We start from the raw sequence: 17,443 nt of genomic DNA, 5'->3' as shown, positions 1-17,443 counted from the left end.
CACCATAGATAGCTTAAAAACTACATCAAACAACATCAACCAACCTGGAAATTAACTTAACTAAATTAGAAAAAAATAACATTTTCAATTAAAGATGCAGATGCCTATAAAAACATAACACAAAAAAATATAACTAATACATTCAGCAATAATATACTAAATAATAAAATAACATATTTAAACTTCAATAATAACACCCTTTTGTATAAGAGATAGACGAAAACCAATATCGGTGTCTGGAGCTCAATTTTTATCAAAAACATGACGGTGAAAACCGCACATCCATATCTGTTACCGTTTATGAGGTACGGGGTGTTTTTCAAAAATATGCATTTTTAACAAATCGCTGTAACTTTTTTTCTATGGAAAATTTTGTATTTTTGTGAAAACATTTTCCAAAGCACTTTTTTGCGTAGAATATAATGGTTTAAGTATAATTTTTTTAAAGTTAATAATTTAAGAGTTATCAACAGAAAAATTGATTTTTAATTTGGGACACCGTGTATATTTTTAATTAAATGAAAAGAACTTAAAATTGCCTTTCCAAAAATATAGCACACTTGATATTTTGTTATAGTCCTCTTCGAAATACAGAATTTTTATAAGTTCGCCACTTTTAACTAGTAGGCTTTGAACCCCTTACTGATGATCTGCCCCTAATGGAACTCGAAAACATATTTTTCCAGCAAGACGAGGCATCGCCTCAGAAAGCTGAAGTTATCAGTAAATTTTTGCAGCCAATTTCGAGAATAATTGAATAGCTAACCAAGATCTCAGCCGTTGGCCGTCGAGGCAGCCGGACTTAGTGCCTCTTATCCTTAGTTGATTTTTTAACTTTGCGGAAGAATAAAGGTCCTAATTTTAAAATTGCCCGTATAATCTGAACAAGAGTTAGAAGTACTTAGCGGTTATGCGAGGGTATCTTTCACCCTCACTGAGTTAATGAATTCCGCGAGAAATGTTCAAAAACGGTCCCGTCTGTCCATAATAGAAGACGGTTGACATGTCGAACGCCTGTAGCAAAATCTCATGTCTTGGTTTGCTATTAATTTTTATTGTTATTAGATATAATTTAAATGTGTTGATGTTGTTAAATATAGTTTAAATTTTTATAAAATTCTGCATCTCTCATTGCAACTATTATTTTTATTTTAATTGCTGATCACAGCTAGAATTTTTTTGCATTACAGCCGACGTCGTTCAAAGCCTGCTTATTCAAAGTGGGCAAATTCTTAAAAACTCTATATCTCGAAGAGGAATCGAGCAAAATATCAAGTATGCTATATTTTTGGAAAGGTAATTTTAAATCCTTTTCAACTAATTAAAAATATACAGGGTGTCCCATATAACAAATCAAATTTTCTGTTGATAATTGTTAAATTATTAATTTTAAAAAAATTATACTGAAACCATTAAATTTTACGTAAAAAGGTGCTTTGGAAATGTTTTTACAAAAATACAAAATTTTCCATAGCAAAAAAGTTATAGCGATTTTTTAAAAATGCACATTTTTGAAAAACACCCCGTAACTTCGAAACGGTAACAGATATCGATATGCGGTTTTCAACATCATGTTTTTGATAAAAATTGAGCTCCAGACACCGATATTAGTTTTCGTCTATCTCCTATAGAAAAGGGTGTTTCCCTTTAAGAGCGTCCAATTTGACCCACCCTGTACAATTTTTCTTGTTCTGTCTATGGATTAAAATATACTATGAAAAAAATTACTGAATATTTAGACGATTTTATTACTTGATGTTATCCTGCATAAGAGACGATAAGCCATATATATACGCTATTAAAATTGCATGATGCTAAATTTACTGAGACGTCGCTTTTCATTAGACAATTTATTAATCAAATGATGTGGGTGTCAATGAGTAGTCAACCTCTCCAGTAAACAAATTAATTTAAAGCTTTGATTAGTTGTTTTTAATATATCCAGTCTGTGTTTGAACGCTGATAAGTGGATTAAAAAGCTTGTGATGTGTATGCAGTTGTATTAACGATACTTGTTTGTGTATTTTAGCTGGATTATAAAACAACATTTGTTTTATATAAATCTTTATATTTGTTTTAGTTATGTCTATTATTTATACTACTATGAAATAAACTACCTATGATTAAAGTAATATTCTGAAAAATTACATATTTTTAAGTCTAAAAAAGTTATTTTTTTCCTATTAGTATGGGCAAGAGATGTCAAGATCCCCCACAGATGCGCAGTTCTTTAACACAAGCGGAGGGTCCAGGCCAGTTTGCGCAGTTTCAACTGTACAGTTTTACGCAAAAGTATTGCTTTTTAAGACTTTGCCTAGTTTTTTCTTTTCTTTTAGTTTTTCTACTGTGTAAAGTGTTCATACGCTGCGGATTTTTTATTTTTATCACTATAATCCTGATTTTTTGTATTTTCCTTAAACGAGACATGATTTTAAATACAGGGTGGTCCGAATTGTATTCGGGAAACTTCGGCAGTATATTCTGCAGATAAAAATAAGTAAAAAAGTCCGTATAAATGTATATCCTAAAATGCTTAGTTTCTGCGATACAGGGTGTAGAAGTTTCATTTTTGTTTCGATTTTTTCCAAATAATTTCTGAACTGGCGTTGATATTTGGATGAAAATTGGTGTCTGGGAGTTTTTTGACATGAGAAATTTGATTTCGATGTCAATATGACTCCTACTTGTAGAGGGCGCCACCTACTTATTTTTTAACTGGTTTGAAGAGTAATATCTTCTCGTCCGTATCTGTAAAAAACTAATACTGAGTAGAAAAATATACATTTACAACGTTTTTTAAGTAAAAAAAGTATCTTGGTTAAAATCGCTCGAAATCGAGTTGGTTATCGAGATATTTGGAATCGATAATTTTATCAATACCTGTGATCATTGACGTAAATAAAACATGACTAATAATTATAGTTATTAGACTGAAATAATAAATTTGAAATGTTTTTGTTCCAAAAGTTCAACAGAAACTGTTTTGCCATTTTTTTCGAAAAAAATATGATTAATTTTAAAAAGTTTTCAAATTTATCATTTCACTCAAGTAACTATCTACTCAACATGTTTATTTTTTGTCAATAATGACATGTATTGACTATTTCCATTCTAGATATCTTGAGAACGGTTGCTAGTAGTGATTTTTACCAAGAGACATTTTTTACGTAAAAAATCACGGATATGTATATTTTTTCACTCGATAGTTTTATTTATACAGGTACGAACAAAAAATTATAATTTTTCCAAACAGTTAAAAAAACACAAACTTTAAAGATAGTAAAATAATTGGTATAGGAAATACCAATCAACTGTAAAAGATCATTATTGTATTATCATTCCACACAGTTATAGTGTCTGCAAGAGGATGTAATAAAACTTACCAAAAGCATTATTTTCTCGAATATACAGTTGGTCTCCGTCATATTTCAGTTTATAAGTATTCCATTTTCTCGATTCAATTTTAAGTTATATTTCCACCTGTCACCTCATAATTGTCTTCTCGGTTAATTTAAACACTTCCTTCTATTTACACTACGATTATTCAAAATATATGCATCGATTTAAAAGAATTCTTTACCTTTAATAATACTATTAAGCCCACCTGCAATGAGCAAGGCAAACTATTAATTTAAATTTATTTTAAATTATTCATGGAATTTAGCTCGTGCGAACAGTGTAGATGTCTGAAAGCTCTAGAGATTTTTTTTTATTTATTTGTAAGTGAAAAAAATCGGAGAAAATGCCTATTATTTAGCAATATATAAATATGCGACTCTGCAGGCATTTATTACAATAAAAGAATAGTTTTACTGAAATAATGACGACACGTGAGAGATATTCATGAGAGAAAACAATGTGTAGTTAATATTGAAATTAAATTGAGTTGCTGTCACATTATGTATCAGATACAAATTAAGATTTCTCGGCATATTGAAATAATATATCAAAATATAATATATTTAGAGTTGTCAACATATATAGCAAATGTCAAAATTAACTGTCATCTTTAGTTAACTTAACGCGAAAGTCAGTCGAAAAAAATTGTGTGTGCACTACGTGCGCATATTTGAAGTTAAACTTCTTCGTCTGTCTCTCTCTCAAGACTCAATTCGGGTACCTCTATCCACGTGCCGAGGTCGGTTCCAGTCGACCCATAATTAATAAAAATCCTGATGATTTCGCCCATTTAGAGGCATCGATCGGTTCGAAACGTTAAGGGCGTCATCCAATGACCTCTAAATAAAGTAGACCCGGCATTTCATTCATAAAAAGAAAAAGATCAGAATCAGACATTCGTTTTTTGTTCTATGCGAGTGGGAACAAGACGGGCTGATCGCAGTCATGAAGGATTCCCGAGAGAATGGCAACGCTGTTCAGAGATCTTGAGAATGTGTGCCAGTGGCGTAGTTACTTTGATTGTAATATATAATTTAATATTATATTCTCGTAAATATGCTTTTTGGATACGATATATTGTTGTGCTAGATGGCTCTTCAAATTTTGAAAATGACTACTTCTATACTCCAATCACTTCTATACGAAAATAACTGATTGAAATTATGATATGCACATTTCCATAGTAATGTCTGTAAATTGCTCCAGTAGTAATATAATCCATCAAGCGTTCAATGAATACGAGCCGAAGACGACTTTTATAAAACATTTATGTGAATTAATGGTATTATTTTGATTGAAGCAACGGTGAAAAATGAGAATATTTTAAAACTGTCGTGACGAATTGCAATTTAATATTAGGTATAAAAATATTACTATTTATAACAACAAAAATTAAGATCTTTGTTAAACAAAAGAAAATTTCTAAAATATTTACTTATTTCTGGATCAGTTTCTTCGCGGAAAATCGGGACCTTGTACTGAATAAATAATTAACTATTCAATAAAACATATCAAACAAAGACGCATTCATCTTTAAAACTATATAATTTTTTTTAGTCAATAAACAAAAAATACATTCATCTATTACAAAAATTCTACTATCAAAAAAAACGGCGTCAAAAATGACAATCGGTGATAATTTTGGCAAGGTGATATGTCATGATCCTTACTCTTGTTTATTTTTTAATGACACTTACTGGCAGTAGTACGCCTTAAGGTTGTATTTGATTTTTAAATGGTGTAATATAAATTCGAAAATTTTTTTTGGATATCGATTTGTGTTTCTGGAAACGTTCTATCCTTTTATAATTTTTCTATAATCAGTATTAGTTTTTGACAAGTTTTATGTCAATTTTTAATAAATGACATCTAGAAATAGACCTCGCCAAAATTATATTCGATTGTTATTCCCAGCAGTCTTTGACGCCGTTTTTTTTTCGATCATACGGTATTTAGTATGTTATATCCATTATATAAATCTATTTTGATTTTACACTTAAAAAATCATCTTTAATAACTAAAAATCCTAATAACAATCAGTATGATCGAAAAAAAAAGGCGTCCAGTTGGCTTAGAAATGAACATCGATGACATTCCCCATATACGCCGTTTTTTTTTCGATCATATGGTATATCACTATTGATCATTTTTCGTAATTGTGACATCTTTAATTTTTTTATATATTTTTTCAACAAATTAATATTCGCATTTGTATACTTGGTTTTGATAATATTTAAATATTATGATCAAGATATTCAATAAAACCAAACGTGACGAAACTAACTTAATGTAATGGTTCATTACTTATAACGGTACATTCCAAAACTGTGTGATTTACTAATATTTTCAAAACTTTTTTCCTATTTTACCTTTCGGCACCGCACTGATGTAACATAGCCTTACTCACCTGTGAAATCAAACTTCTAGGTTTAAATCGTCTCTATTTTTGCAAATTAAGCAAGTTCGCACCATTGTCTTATTGTTTCTGAATAAAATCACTAAAAATAATACCACAAAACACTAAAATATCTGGAAATCACCTCATAAAACATTTCGAAAAACCACACATTGGCAACGCCGTAAAGCAATTTATGAACGAATTCGAACTGGATGTTTTGTTGGCTGCCTGAATTTAGGAGTAAAGATAGTAAAATTCGTACGTTTTCAGTATCAGCTGGCGTTGCGACGTTGTCGATTGTTTTATGTTAAATTTCTTAAAATCTAAAAATTATAATTACAGAAGATTTAAATAACGGCTAATGCTGATTGGGAGTACATAGTTCGTGATAGTAGGCTACCTTTAATTATTATCGGTTTAAAGTATTCTACGACGTAATCTATATTTGGAATTCCTGGTTTACAATGTGGGTTAGCTATCCCCGTACGTATACGTAGGTAAGATTTCCTTTTAAATGCGGTCGAAGTGGAAATTTGGCATACATGCAATTTTCTAAGGCAATGATGGATTTCGCCAAAATGTAAATCGCCGGGTCTAATTTATTTCGATGTCATTGGCGTCATCCTCTAACCCGTCCCCAATTATGCCGAAATCAACCCACATTTTTCTACAATATCAAATCGTTAGTCCCACCATGATGAAGGTGCAAACGAAACGTCGTATCCAAATTTGCAGGGTGGGACCGTGTGCACCGTAGCTCACATAGCCCACCCACCTAATTTGGCCGCAATCAGATGACATCAACTTTTAACGATTCTTACGTCAAAACTAACTGTCACAGTGACACCTGTTGTATATACGGTCAAATTGGCCTTGGTCCAATCTATCGACATACCAAGTTTCATTTAAGTTGGACGATTTTTTCGAAGTTTGATAGTTTTTAAATGTTTCTTGTTTTGTTAATTAGTGAAAATAAATTGTGTTAAATAAATTTAGACTTTTTATCCACACAGAACCGAGTATAAACGTAACAATACTTATATCAGTTTCATACAATATAAAAAACTACTGTCATTAATATTGAAATATACGGCGACAACGTCCTATTATGTGAACAGGAAATAATTTCTTTTTGCTTCTCTCTAAAACAATCAAGGAAGCCATATGAAAGTACTTTCTTTCCGAATGATCTGATATATACTGAATATATAAATCTTTCAAACGCTATTTAATAAGTGAAATTAAATGTTACTATAAATATCAAGCCCCATTTGGATAAAATACACTCACCGGCACGAAAAACAGGCGCCTTAAAATTTTCATGTAGGTATTTTAAAATTTTATATATGGCTCTAGTTAACCGATTTTGATGATTTTTTAAGAAATTTGTAAGTAAATTATTTGACTTTTTATTATCTTCTTCTAAATTAAAAATGAATGTTTCCATCTGTCAGTTATACAAGGGAAAACAAAATGTTGATATTTTGATGAAAGTTTGAAACACTCTGTGGAATATGTTAACAAAGCAAGGAATTTAAAAATCATTTTATCATCTAGGTAGGTACATCTTTTTTCGATAGTTTGTTTTTTGATTCATCTCAATAGCTTTATTTTTATTGGAGGTGGATTCGCTTCAAAAAAATAAACGCTGCTAAAAGCGGGACAAAATAAAATGCGAATACTGTACGAAGGACCTAATGTAAGTGATGCAACCTCCAAAATTTGTAAAATATTTAATATTTTTAATAACATTATTTTCGACCGGGTCATAATATTACATACTGAAATTTATATAAGTTTTAAATGTACATTTTAGAATTGCGTTAAGAAACCCCCTGTAGATGCACAGTGCCAAATAGTTCTATTCAATTTTTTTTTGTAAAACCGGAAGGAAACATGTGTTTAAAATATGTATCATTCGACCTCCAGCGTCAAGTTTACTACTACCGAATGCCGCTTTCTATTATAGCCACTTCCTCTATTTGGTAACTCTTTTTATTTTTTCATTATATGTTTCGTAGCTTCATATGCAAAGCATCGATTTGAAAATTTAGATCGTTTTTTTGTGATTGCTATAATGATGTAACTAGAACACATACATATAACGTATGCTCCACTGATATCACAATAAAATAAGCTACCACCAATAATACGCATATAAAAATTATAGTTGATGATTTTGAACCTTTTTTGTAATACATACATATACCGGGTGCGACTCAAAAGTGGCTCACCCCCATAACTTTTTTATTTTTTCAGATAAAACAACGGGATTTGGTATGTTAGTATATGACATAAATTAGGATTGATTGACATATTCATTTGTTTTCTGTCACTTCCTGTTTCGCCGGAAATGACTACAACTTTTCTTTTTTAAATGGCACCCCCGGTATTTTTTTACTTCATTCGATAGAAAATGACATTCTGAATAGAATCACATATCACATGTCAACTTTTGACATTTTAAACAAAAATTGTTTAAAACAAAATTGAATTTTAAATTTCAATTTAGAGTGCCATGGCTGTGTTAAAAACACTAATTTTTAATTAAGGAGTCTTGGAAAAATACATTTGATCGTCTAATGTGATTCATGTCTTGTCCTGGCTGGTTAAAAGATGCCCAAATCGTATTTTTAATCACATCTCAATTTTTTCAAATGGAACGAGGGTGGCTCATTAGCATATTTGGAAAAAGCATTTTTTTTACGATTAATTTGATACCACACACTTGGTACTTCGAGTCCAATTATCGTTATGAACCGCATGTTATAATTTCAAATAAACCATATGCGAAAATGTCAAAGTTGACATATGATATGTCATTCTATTCATTTTCTATCGAATAAAGCAACAAAAAACCGATGGTATCATTTAAAAATCAAAAGTTGTAGTCATTTCCGGCGAAACAGGAAGTGACAATGAACAATTGAATACGTCAATCAATCCTAATTTATGTCATATATTAACATACCAAATCTCAATTTTTTATCTGAAAAAATAAAAAAGTTATAGGGGGTGAGCCACTTTTGAGACGCACCCGGTATAGTAATTTTTGGGTCTTTAGGTTTTTTTTTTTAAAAATTCAGTTGATTACTGAAAACATTAGTAAAACAGGAAACCGTTAAAAAAAATATTTCAAGAAATCATACAAATTAATAAAACAAACAGAATACTATTCTCGAGCAAACCTGGTATGTTTCAGTTTGGTTAATGATTCGGAGCGTTGCATTGGAGGAAGCCCATCAATTTAGAACAATTAGAAAAGTGAAGCGTATGGCCGATGAAAATTAAATTATATTCAGATTATGGGCATGGTTATGCGGGCCCCAGTTATTAAATTAGGCCTAATTTGCGATTAACCCAGTTCCGGAACTAACTATTTACTATATCGATTGGAAAAAATATTATTTTCGATATTCTAATCCGTCAGAAAGGTCAGTCTCTGATGTTTTGTCGTAGAATGACCCAATTCCATCAAAATCTGTAGCATTAGAAGAAACTGTTTTTTTATAAGAATTTTCTTTTGGAAAAAATATTAAAACAACTAATACTATGCGACGGAGCTGTTCGCCGGTGAGCAATGGGTCGTAAGCTAGTAAAAATTAAATTGTGATACTTACGTCTTTATAATATACTGGGCGCCACTCAGTTTTCCATTTACTTTCGAAAACTTCTAAGTTGAGAACTGAGAAATCAACTCAGAATATAGGTGTTACTTATTTTAGGAATTACACAAATGAAACGCTGAGTGGCGCCCAGTATATTATAAAGACGTAAGTATCACAATTCAATTTTTACTAGCTTACGACCCATTGCTCATCGGCGAACAGCTCCGTCGCATAGTATTAGTTGTTTAATATTTTTTCCAAAAGAAAATTCTTATAAAAAAACATTCCATCTTTTTTTATAACTTCTAAAGCTACAAAATGGCGCCCAACGTGGGGCTCGACTACACCCGGCTCAAGCATATGGCAACTCAAGCAATGGCGCCCCACGTTGGGCGCCATTTTGTAGCACTAGAAGTTATAAAAATATGATGGAATGTTTTTTCATAAGAATTTTCTTTTGCAAAAAATATTAAAACAACTAATACTATGCGACGGAGCTGTTCGCCAGTGAGCAATGGGTCGTAAGCTAGTAAAAATTAAATTGTGATACTTACGTCTTTATAATTTACTGGGCGCCACTCAGTTTTCCATTTACTTTCGAAAACTTCTAAGTTGAGAACTGAGAAATCAACTCAGAATATAGGTATTACTTATTTTAGGAATTACACAAATGAAACGCTGAGATAAACTAATAACTAAGTATAATTAATAATTAAATGTTAAGTAGAATAAAATAAGACTATGAAAAATTTGATGTTTGAAAATATTTGTTGGTAAATTGTATGTATCAAAATAGATCACTCAAAATGGAAATTAAATCTGCACGCTTCTGAATATTAATATTTTATTAATTATTCCGCAAAAAGTCTGGCGATCTTGGTACCAAAATGTAGGGACTCTTTATATTTAAAAAACCGTACTATGTAGATATCAGAAATATGCATAACATGAATAAAATATTTCAAAGTGACTCTAAAGCAATCAAATATATAATATGCCTGAAAGGGCTTAATGCATTCAAATGAACTTAAATTAAATAGATATAAAATGAAATGATCTGGCCTTTTTTTATCCGTTCTGGTCACAAGCTGGTTGTGGTGAACTGCTACTGGAACTGGATTGTGATAAAAACGTCTCTGCACAGACAGGATCGAAAACTTATGTGGATTCAGGAGATTCCTCCGTTATTCCCGGTGTGAAATGTAGGGACAAAATGTGGCCCAAATGTCAGGTACAAAAAACAAAATGGCACCAGAAAATACTACCATAAAACAAAATGCGTACCATAAAATAAAAATCCTGTACAAAAAAAAGGTATTAGGAAACGTTACGTTTAAAATAAAAGTCTTACATCTGCTCAGAGGGTTTTCCCAAACAAATTGGCAAAATGCCAACAAACGCCGATAGCTCTATCGGTTTGAGCTTTTACCACCAATATAGCGAGATAAGGTAGGCACGAAGTGTGACTATACACCGTCAGATATAAAGTGACCAACAAACTTCGACCGGACTGAAATATTTCGCCAGAAATAAACTTGAAGAAAAAAATAAAAGATAATAGCAGTACTTAGAATGCCATCTCGGTGCGAGGACTTTAACTTGATTTATTTAAATAAAATAATTCTGTACATTTATATAAATTATGTGTATTTTAAATAAAATGCTACAATCAGCTGCAACAAGTCAGATTTAAAAGACAAATCTTAAGTCTTAATTCACTTTTACATATTTACAATAGTTTATATTTTATTTATTACAATATTTTGGGAAACAAAAATAAATTAATTATAAATATATAAACAGTTATTATTACATCAACAAAACTCACTTCCTTAACAGCATAAGGGACATAAAGGGCCATTACTACCGTTTTCCCGTTCAAAATATTCTAATAAGGTTGCAATGAGTTTTTTGCATCGGCTATTAAGCTATCTTGTACACTTTGCACTAAAAGAGTTTCTAAAAAGAACATTGTTCGACTGCAAGGTCTGCTAGTTAAAATTGTTAAGCTTAAAGTATCACAAGACAATTCATTTAAACTAAAAACTCGTAATACAAAACTAAAGTGTCAAAACGAATGACAATGTCAGGAAATAAATAAATAAATGTGGCAACTTGATATTTTTTACAGCAGAGCTACCACCTGAATCCCCAGCGGGAAATTTAAATTCCAGATAGTCAGCCCGGCACCGAATATGTCCATGGTTGGCAACAATGAATTTAAAAATCGCCCAAAAATTATATTATTATCAATTAGATAAACTTGTAGAGTTGTGTACTGGGTAACTCTTCCTGTTCCTTTTTTGAATGAGTTGTCTAATTTTTGTTAATTTTTCTTAATTGTTACAGCTCAAAATATCTTTCGTGGACGATGCCGAAATCTACGAATATCCTTCAGAAACGTCAGTTTTGTTAGAAGACTCAGCCCTTTCTTCGCCTTTAGGGGGAGCCGTAGGTCACTCAGTTCCTTTACTTTCAGGTAAGCTTTTGATGATACTTTTTTTTATTTATATTATAGGGTCTGGGGTCTGGTCCAGCTAGACAGGGAATATTCCTATAGATATCTAAAAATTGAAAAAATATATATTGTTAAACATATTCTCTCATTGGACAGGCGCTATTAGTCTCTTGTATAAAATTATTAACAACTAATGTATTTATTATTAGTACATTTTGGAATATTTTTAGTTTTAAGTAACTACTAAATAAAATTATTATTACATTTTTTAAGAACCTTTGAGAGAAAGTAATGTAATAATTATTACAAATTACTAATTTCTTCGATGGGAAATAGTTTTTCAAGGACTTCGGTTAATGCCAGATTGATCATTTCTTATTCTTCTTGGTTCTTTTTTTAATGTTGTACATACAGCCCCAAAATACAGGGTGGTCCGAACTGTATTCTGTATTCCGAATACTTAGGCAGCATATTCTGCAGATAAAAATAAGTCAAAAAGTTGTTATAAATGTATGTCCTAAAATGCTTAATTTCGGAGATACAGGGTGTAGAAGTTTCATTTTTGTTTCGAGATTGTTTCCCAATAATTTCTGAAGTAACGTCAATATTTGGATGAAAATTGGAGTCTGGGAGTCATGAGAAACTTGATTTTGATGTTAATATGGCTCCTATTTGTAAAGGGCGCCACCTACATGTGTTTTAACTTTTTTGAAGTGTAATAACTTTTCGTTCGTAGTTGTATAAAACTACCGAGTGAAAAAATATACAGTTCCGTGCTTTTTACGTAAAAAATGTCTCTTGCTAAAAATCGCTACGACCAACCGCGCGTTCTCAAGATATTTAGAATGGAAATAGTCAATATGTCATTGACAAAAAAAATAAACATGTTGAGTAGATAGTTATTTGACTGAAATGATAAATTTGGGAACTTTTTTTTTAAATCATAAATTTTTCTTCGAAAAAATGATTTTCTGTTTCTGTTGAATTTTTGGCACAAAAACATTTCAAATTTGTCATTTCAATGATGACAGGTATTCATAATTTCGATTCCAAATATCTCGAGAACCAGATTTTTTTACGCAAAAAAAGCCATAAATGTATATTTTTTACTCAGTTGTTTTATATAGGTACGGACAAAAAGTTATAACTCTTCAAACCAGTTAAAAATATGTAAATGGCGTCCTCTACAAGTAGGAGTCATACTGATATCAACATTTGTTTCTCATGCGAAAAACCAATTTTCATCCAAATATTGACTTCAGAAATTATTTGGCAAAAATCGAAATAAAAATGAAACTTTAACACCCTGTATCTTCGAAACTAAGCATTTTTGGACATACATTTATACGAACTGTTTTACTTATTATTATCTGCAGAATATGATGTCGAAGTTTCCGGAACACAGTTTGGACCACCTTGTATATACGAGCCCTAACAACTATATGTTGGGACAAGGTCTTTTTTGCAATAAAAATAGTAATTTGTTAAAACGACTCAATTTATTTTGTTTATTATTCTAAATTCAAACATTATAATATGATCTAGACAATTTTACTATATTTTTATAACTTTGCAAATAAATCACTTTTGATAATAGCTTATTTTGACAAGATCAAGCCAAATTTGCTGACAACTATATATTGGGACAGCACAACAAGAAAATTGTTTAATACAGAGTTACATCATCTTTCGCCTTAACAACTGCCTGAACTCTTAATGGCATTGTATTTACCAAAGATTGGCACATTTGAGAAGAAAAATTATCCCAAATTTCCTGCAGTTTTGTCCGCAAATCAAAAATTGTTCGTTGAGGGTGGTTTCTTAAATATTGCTTCATTTTATGCCACACAGTTTCTATAACATTGAGGTCCGGACTACTTGAAGGATGGGATAGAACTTTTATATTATTATTACCGAACCAATTTTTAGTTGATCTTGCTGAATGGCACGATGCTCCATCTTGTTGGAAAATATAGTCTTCGTTTGGAAACAATTCTTGAGCACTAGGCAAAAGTGAGGTCTCAGGAATATGTTGATATTTTTGGGCGTTAACAGTGCCATTTATAAAAATTAATTTGCCCAAACCTCTTGCTGACATGCAACCCCAAACCATAATCCCCTTAGGAAATTTAACAACCCTCTTTAAGCAATCTTTATGAAAGGCTTCTGCTTTATTTCGTATTATTCGTTTTCGATGATCTCCAACGCACACATCAAATTTAGACTCATCGCTAAATATGATCTTATTCCAATCATTTTGTGTCCACGATAATTTAGATTTTGCCCAATTGTAGCGATTTTTCTTTTGAATTTCTGTCAGTAGCGGTTTTCCTTTGGCCTAAATAAGAATTTGTATCAATAATCTTCAGGTAATTGAGTATCCACACAAAATAAAGTTTACCTTGTAAAACCCCAGACCGCATTTGTGGATATATTTTCGGCAATATTCTCTTGATATATTTAAACCAGTTACAGTATTCCATTTATCTGTTACTTCGCGAAGAGTACTTCTTCTCGCAGACTTGCAAATTTTTACTAAATTTCGTAAATCTCTCTGAGATACAAACTTTTGGCCTTCCCGAACTTTTACCTCTATCGTTCACATTGACAGATTCGCCGTATTTTTTTATTATATTAAATACCGAGGTTTTTGGAATACTTAAATCATCAGAAATTGTTCGAATTGTTTTTATTGACGAATGATAATTTCGCGTAGTTTTTGATTTGTAGCTTTTCCACGGACCATTACTTTGGATTAAATTAACAAAATTGAAAATTAAAAAAATTAAAATTTCGAAGTATCGAGTCCCTTACAGTCAATGCTGAAGTAAACAGTTTGCGACATTTGTGACGTTTATAGCAAAGCCGCCTAGGATGATATTAATTATTTAAAAATACTTGTCCCAACATTTAGTTGTCAGCAAATTTGTCCTTTTATGAACAAAATCCGCTACTGTAAATATGGATTGATTTACAAATTCATAAAACTATTGTCAAGTTGTTTAGGATATATGGCTATGTTTATATTTAAAAAATTAAACATATATTTTTCAGTCATTTTGAAAAACCATGGCAATAATTCCATAATATGACCTTGTTCCAACATATAGTTGTTAGGGCTCGTACTCACGCGCCACCATTTACTGAAGTTCTCTATTTTCGAAAACACTGCCTTTGAAGTAGTTTGTTATTTCTATTAACTCTCTCTACTATAACTAAATCGTATTACTTCTATTATTTAGGGTCAACTCTAGCCACATACATACCAAAATCAACCGAGGAATTCCAGTTGGGTGTAACTAAAGCACCACCGCCACCATCTCCCAAACCTGACGTCACCGAAGTACCCGAGATGTCTGAAGTTATTCTGGAAGAAGTCGACCAACCAGTAGCTTTCAGCTCGGGTGGTACAACCGACATGCTTTTCTGAGAGACTGATGATGGTTTTAAAAACTCCTCAATATTTTAGAACTCCGTATTATGTTTACATATTATCCTACTGTTTATATTATTAAGTTCAACCGAGTCATTCCATTTTAGAACCAATATTATCAAGTATTTGGATAATTTAGTTTTATAAAGTATCTAATTCCAGCATTCCAATTTTTCAAACTTTGTAAGGATTGTTTTAAGGAATGCACTTACAATTTAAGGAATGTAGAAACCACGATACATGTACTAACGGTATGTAACATACTGGACCAAATTGCGAATACAGATTTACGTGGCATTTATTTCGAAACTCCCCATACTTTTTTTTAATTTTGTCTTTTCTGTTTAAATATCATACAGGGTGTGTCAGTATTCCGTGGACATAGAACTACTACGTTTTTTTTGGCATCAAAATAAGTTTATTCGGCACAGTTTATCTCTATTCAAAAGTGCTTCGTTTGTCCGCTAGAGCATCAAACTAACTTGAAAAAAATAAACACAATAAACACAAGTAGTTTTCATCCTTCCCATATTTTAAGTCAAATGTTAGAGCACTTAGCAAAACATAGACACCCAAAATCTCATTTAAATCGAAATATCGGTTCTTAAAATATCTGAAAAAAATGTGTTTTTTTTTAAAGTTTGATACCCTCTAACGGACAAGCACGAAGCACTATTGTATAGAGATAAATTGTGTCTAATGAACTTATTTTAATTCCAAAATACGTAGTAGTTCTATGTCCACGAAATATTGCGACGCCCTATAAACATAGATACTTATACAGCTATACAGGGTGTCCCAGAAATGAGTGCAGATATTTTAAGGGGTGGTAGATCTGGTCAAAGTAAACATATTTTCTCTTTACCATTTTTAAAATAAATTGAAAATAACCGAGTTATTTAACTTTGAAAATTTAAAAAAATCATCGCAACATTTTGAGAACCGCCAGCAGATATCGCCAACTACATCCAATTACCCGGATCAAACCCGGATTTCAGTTAATTCGGCGCACTGTGTTGCCATAGGGACAAGAAAGTATATGTTAAAAGTAAGTCATAAAATCACAACACCTGAGGAGTTTGCAGAGATGCATTACATTTAAAGATTGTGATATTATTAGATAAAATAAATTAAAAGTTAAATGTTTAATAATGTGTTAAAAAATGTGTTAAAAAAGTTAAATTAAAAAACTTACCCAACATTAAAAAAGATACTTATGACAGATCGATGTAACTGTGACAGTTCTCTTTTTCGATATACACTTAACTAAAATACACTTCACTGTGCTGCTTTACTTGTACATGCTGTAGTTATTATAATAACTACTAAAATAACAGTCCCCATTTTTAACACATTATTTTCATATAGGCCTCATCACAATTTGAATCACTGATTTACAAAACACCTTGAAAAGCACACATTACTTTGAATACCTTTCTGAATGAATAAATGTTGAGAATTATTGTCTCTTACCGCCACTTTCCGAACTACTTTCAATCTAAGAAAATACATGTTTCACTCAACAATTTTAAATACGTATTTTGTTTTTTCGCTATTTTTTCTATGTATTTCAACAATTCCATCGACAGCCCAATCGTCAAGTCGGCCGCCGGATAAGAGAGCGGCGCATCACTGGTAACTGTAGTTTCAACAATTTCAAATTTAAGACACTCGAAGCAATCAAATTCGTATTAAATTTTAAAAATAAAACAGAAAAACATGAAAGGAAACAAACAAAACACGAATGAATTGGTTATTGATCAGGTCACAAAAAAGAAATTTCTAAAATGTTTATCGTAATTCAGAATTCAATACATCGAAAACAGCCCGACGAATAATCAATTCATTTTTGTTTTGTTTATTTCCTTTCGTGTTTCTCTGTTTTATTTTTAAAATTTAATACGAATTTGATTGCTTCGAATGTCTTGAATTTGAAATTGTTGTAACTACGGCAACGTTGCTTAACATCGTCGTCTGACGCAAGCCCGCCACGACGGCGCGGCGACCGGCGACTCAAAGGACCAGTTCACACGCGGCGGTTCTTGGCTGACGGTTAGGCCAGAGAAGAACGACCGGTTAAGCTGTCGATGGAATTGTCGAAATACATCGAAAAAATAGCGAAAAAACAAAATACGTTGTCAATAATT

General features: G+C 31.5%; 1 protein-coding gene across 2 annotated transcripts in view; it reads left to right on the top strand.

The window, feature by feature from the left end:
- LOC115887881 overlaps nucleotides 1-15,850 on the top strand; it is a 97,959-nt gene extending 82,109 nt beyond the window's left edge. For both annotated transcript variants that reach the window (XM_030907401.1, XM_030907403.1), the window contains exons 8-9: nucleotides 11,755-11,884; nucleotides 15,106-15,850. In XM_030907401.1, the coding sequence (XP_030763261.1) occupies nucleotides 11,755-11,884; nucleotides 15,106-15,293 (318 nt within the window). In that variant the 3' untranslated portion in view covers nucleotides 15,294-15,850. The remainder of the gene's footprint in view (nucleotides 1-11,754; nucleotides 11,885-15,105) is intronic.
- Nucleotides 15,851-17,443: the final 1,593 nt, after the last annotated feature.

Source organism: Sitophilus oryzae, unplaced genomic scaffold, assembly GCF_002938485.1.
Source record: "Sitophilus oryzae breed Bouriz unplaced genomic scaffold, Soryzae_2.0 scaffold_660_pilon_pilon, whole genome shotgun sequence".
NCBI lineage: Eukaryota > Metazoa > Arthropoda > Insecta > Coleoptera > Curculionidae > Sitophilus > Sitophilus oryzae.
Note: the sequence above shows the minus strand (reverse complement) of the source record. Positions and strands in the feature narration are given on the sequence as shown.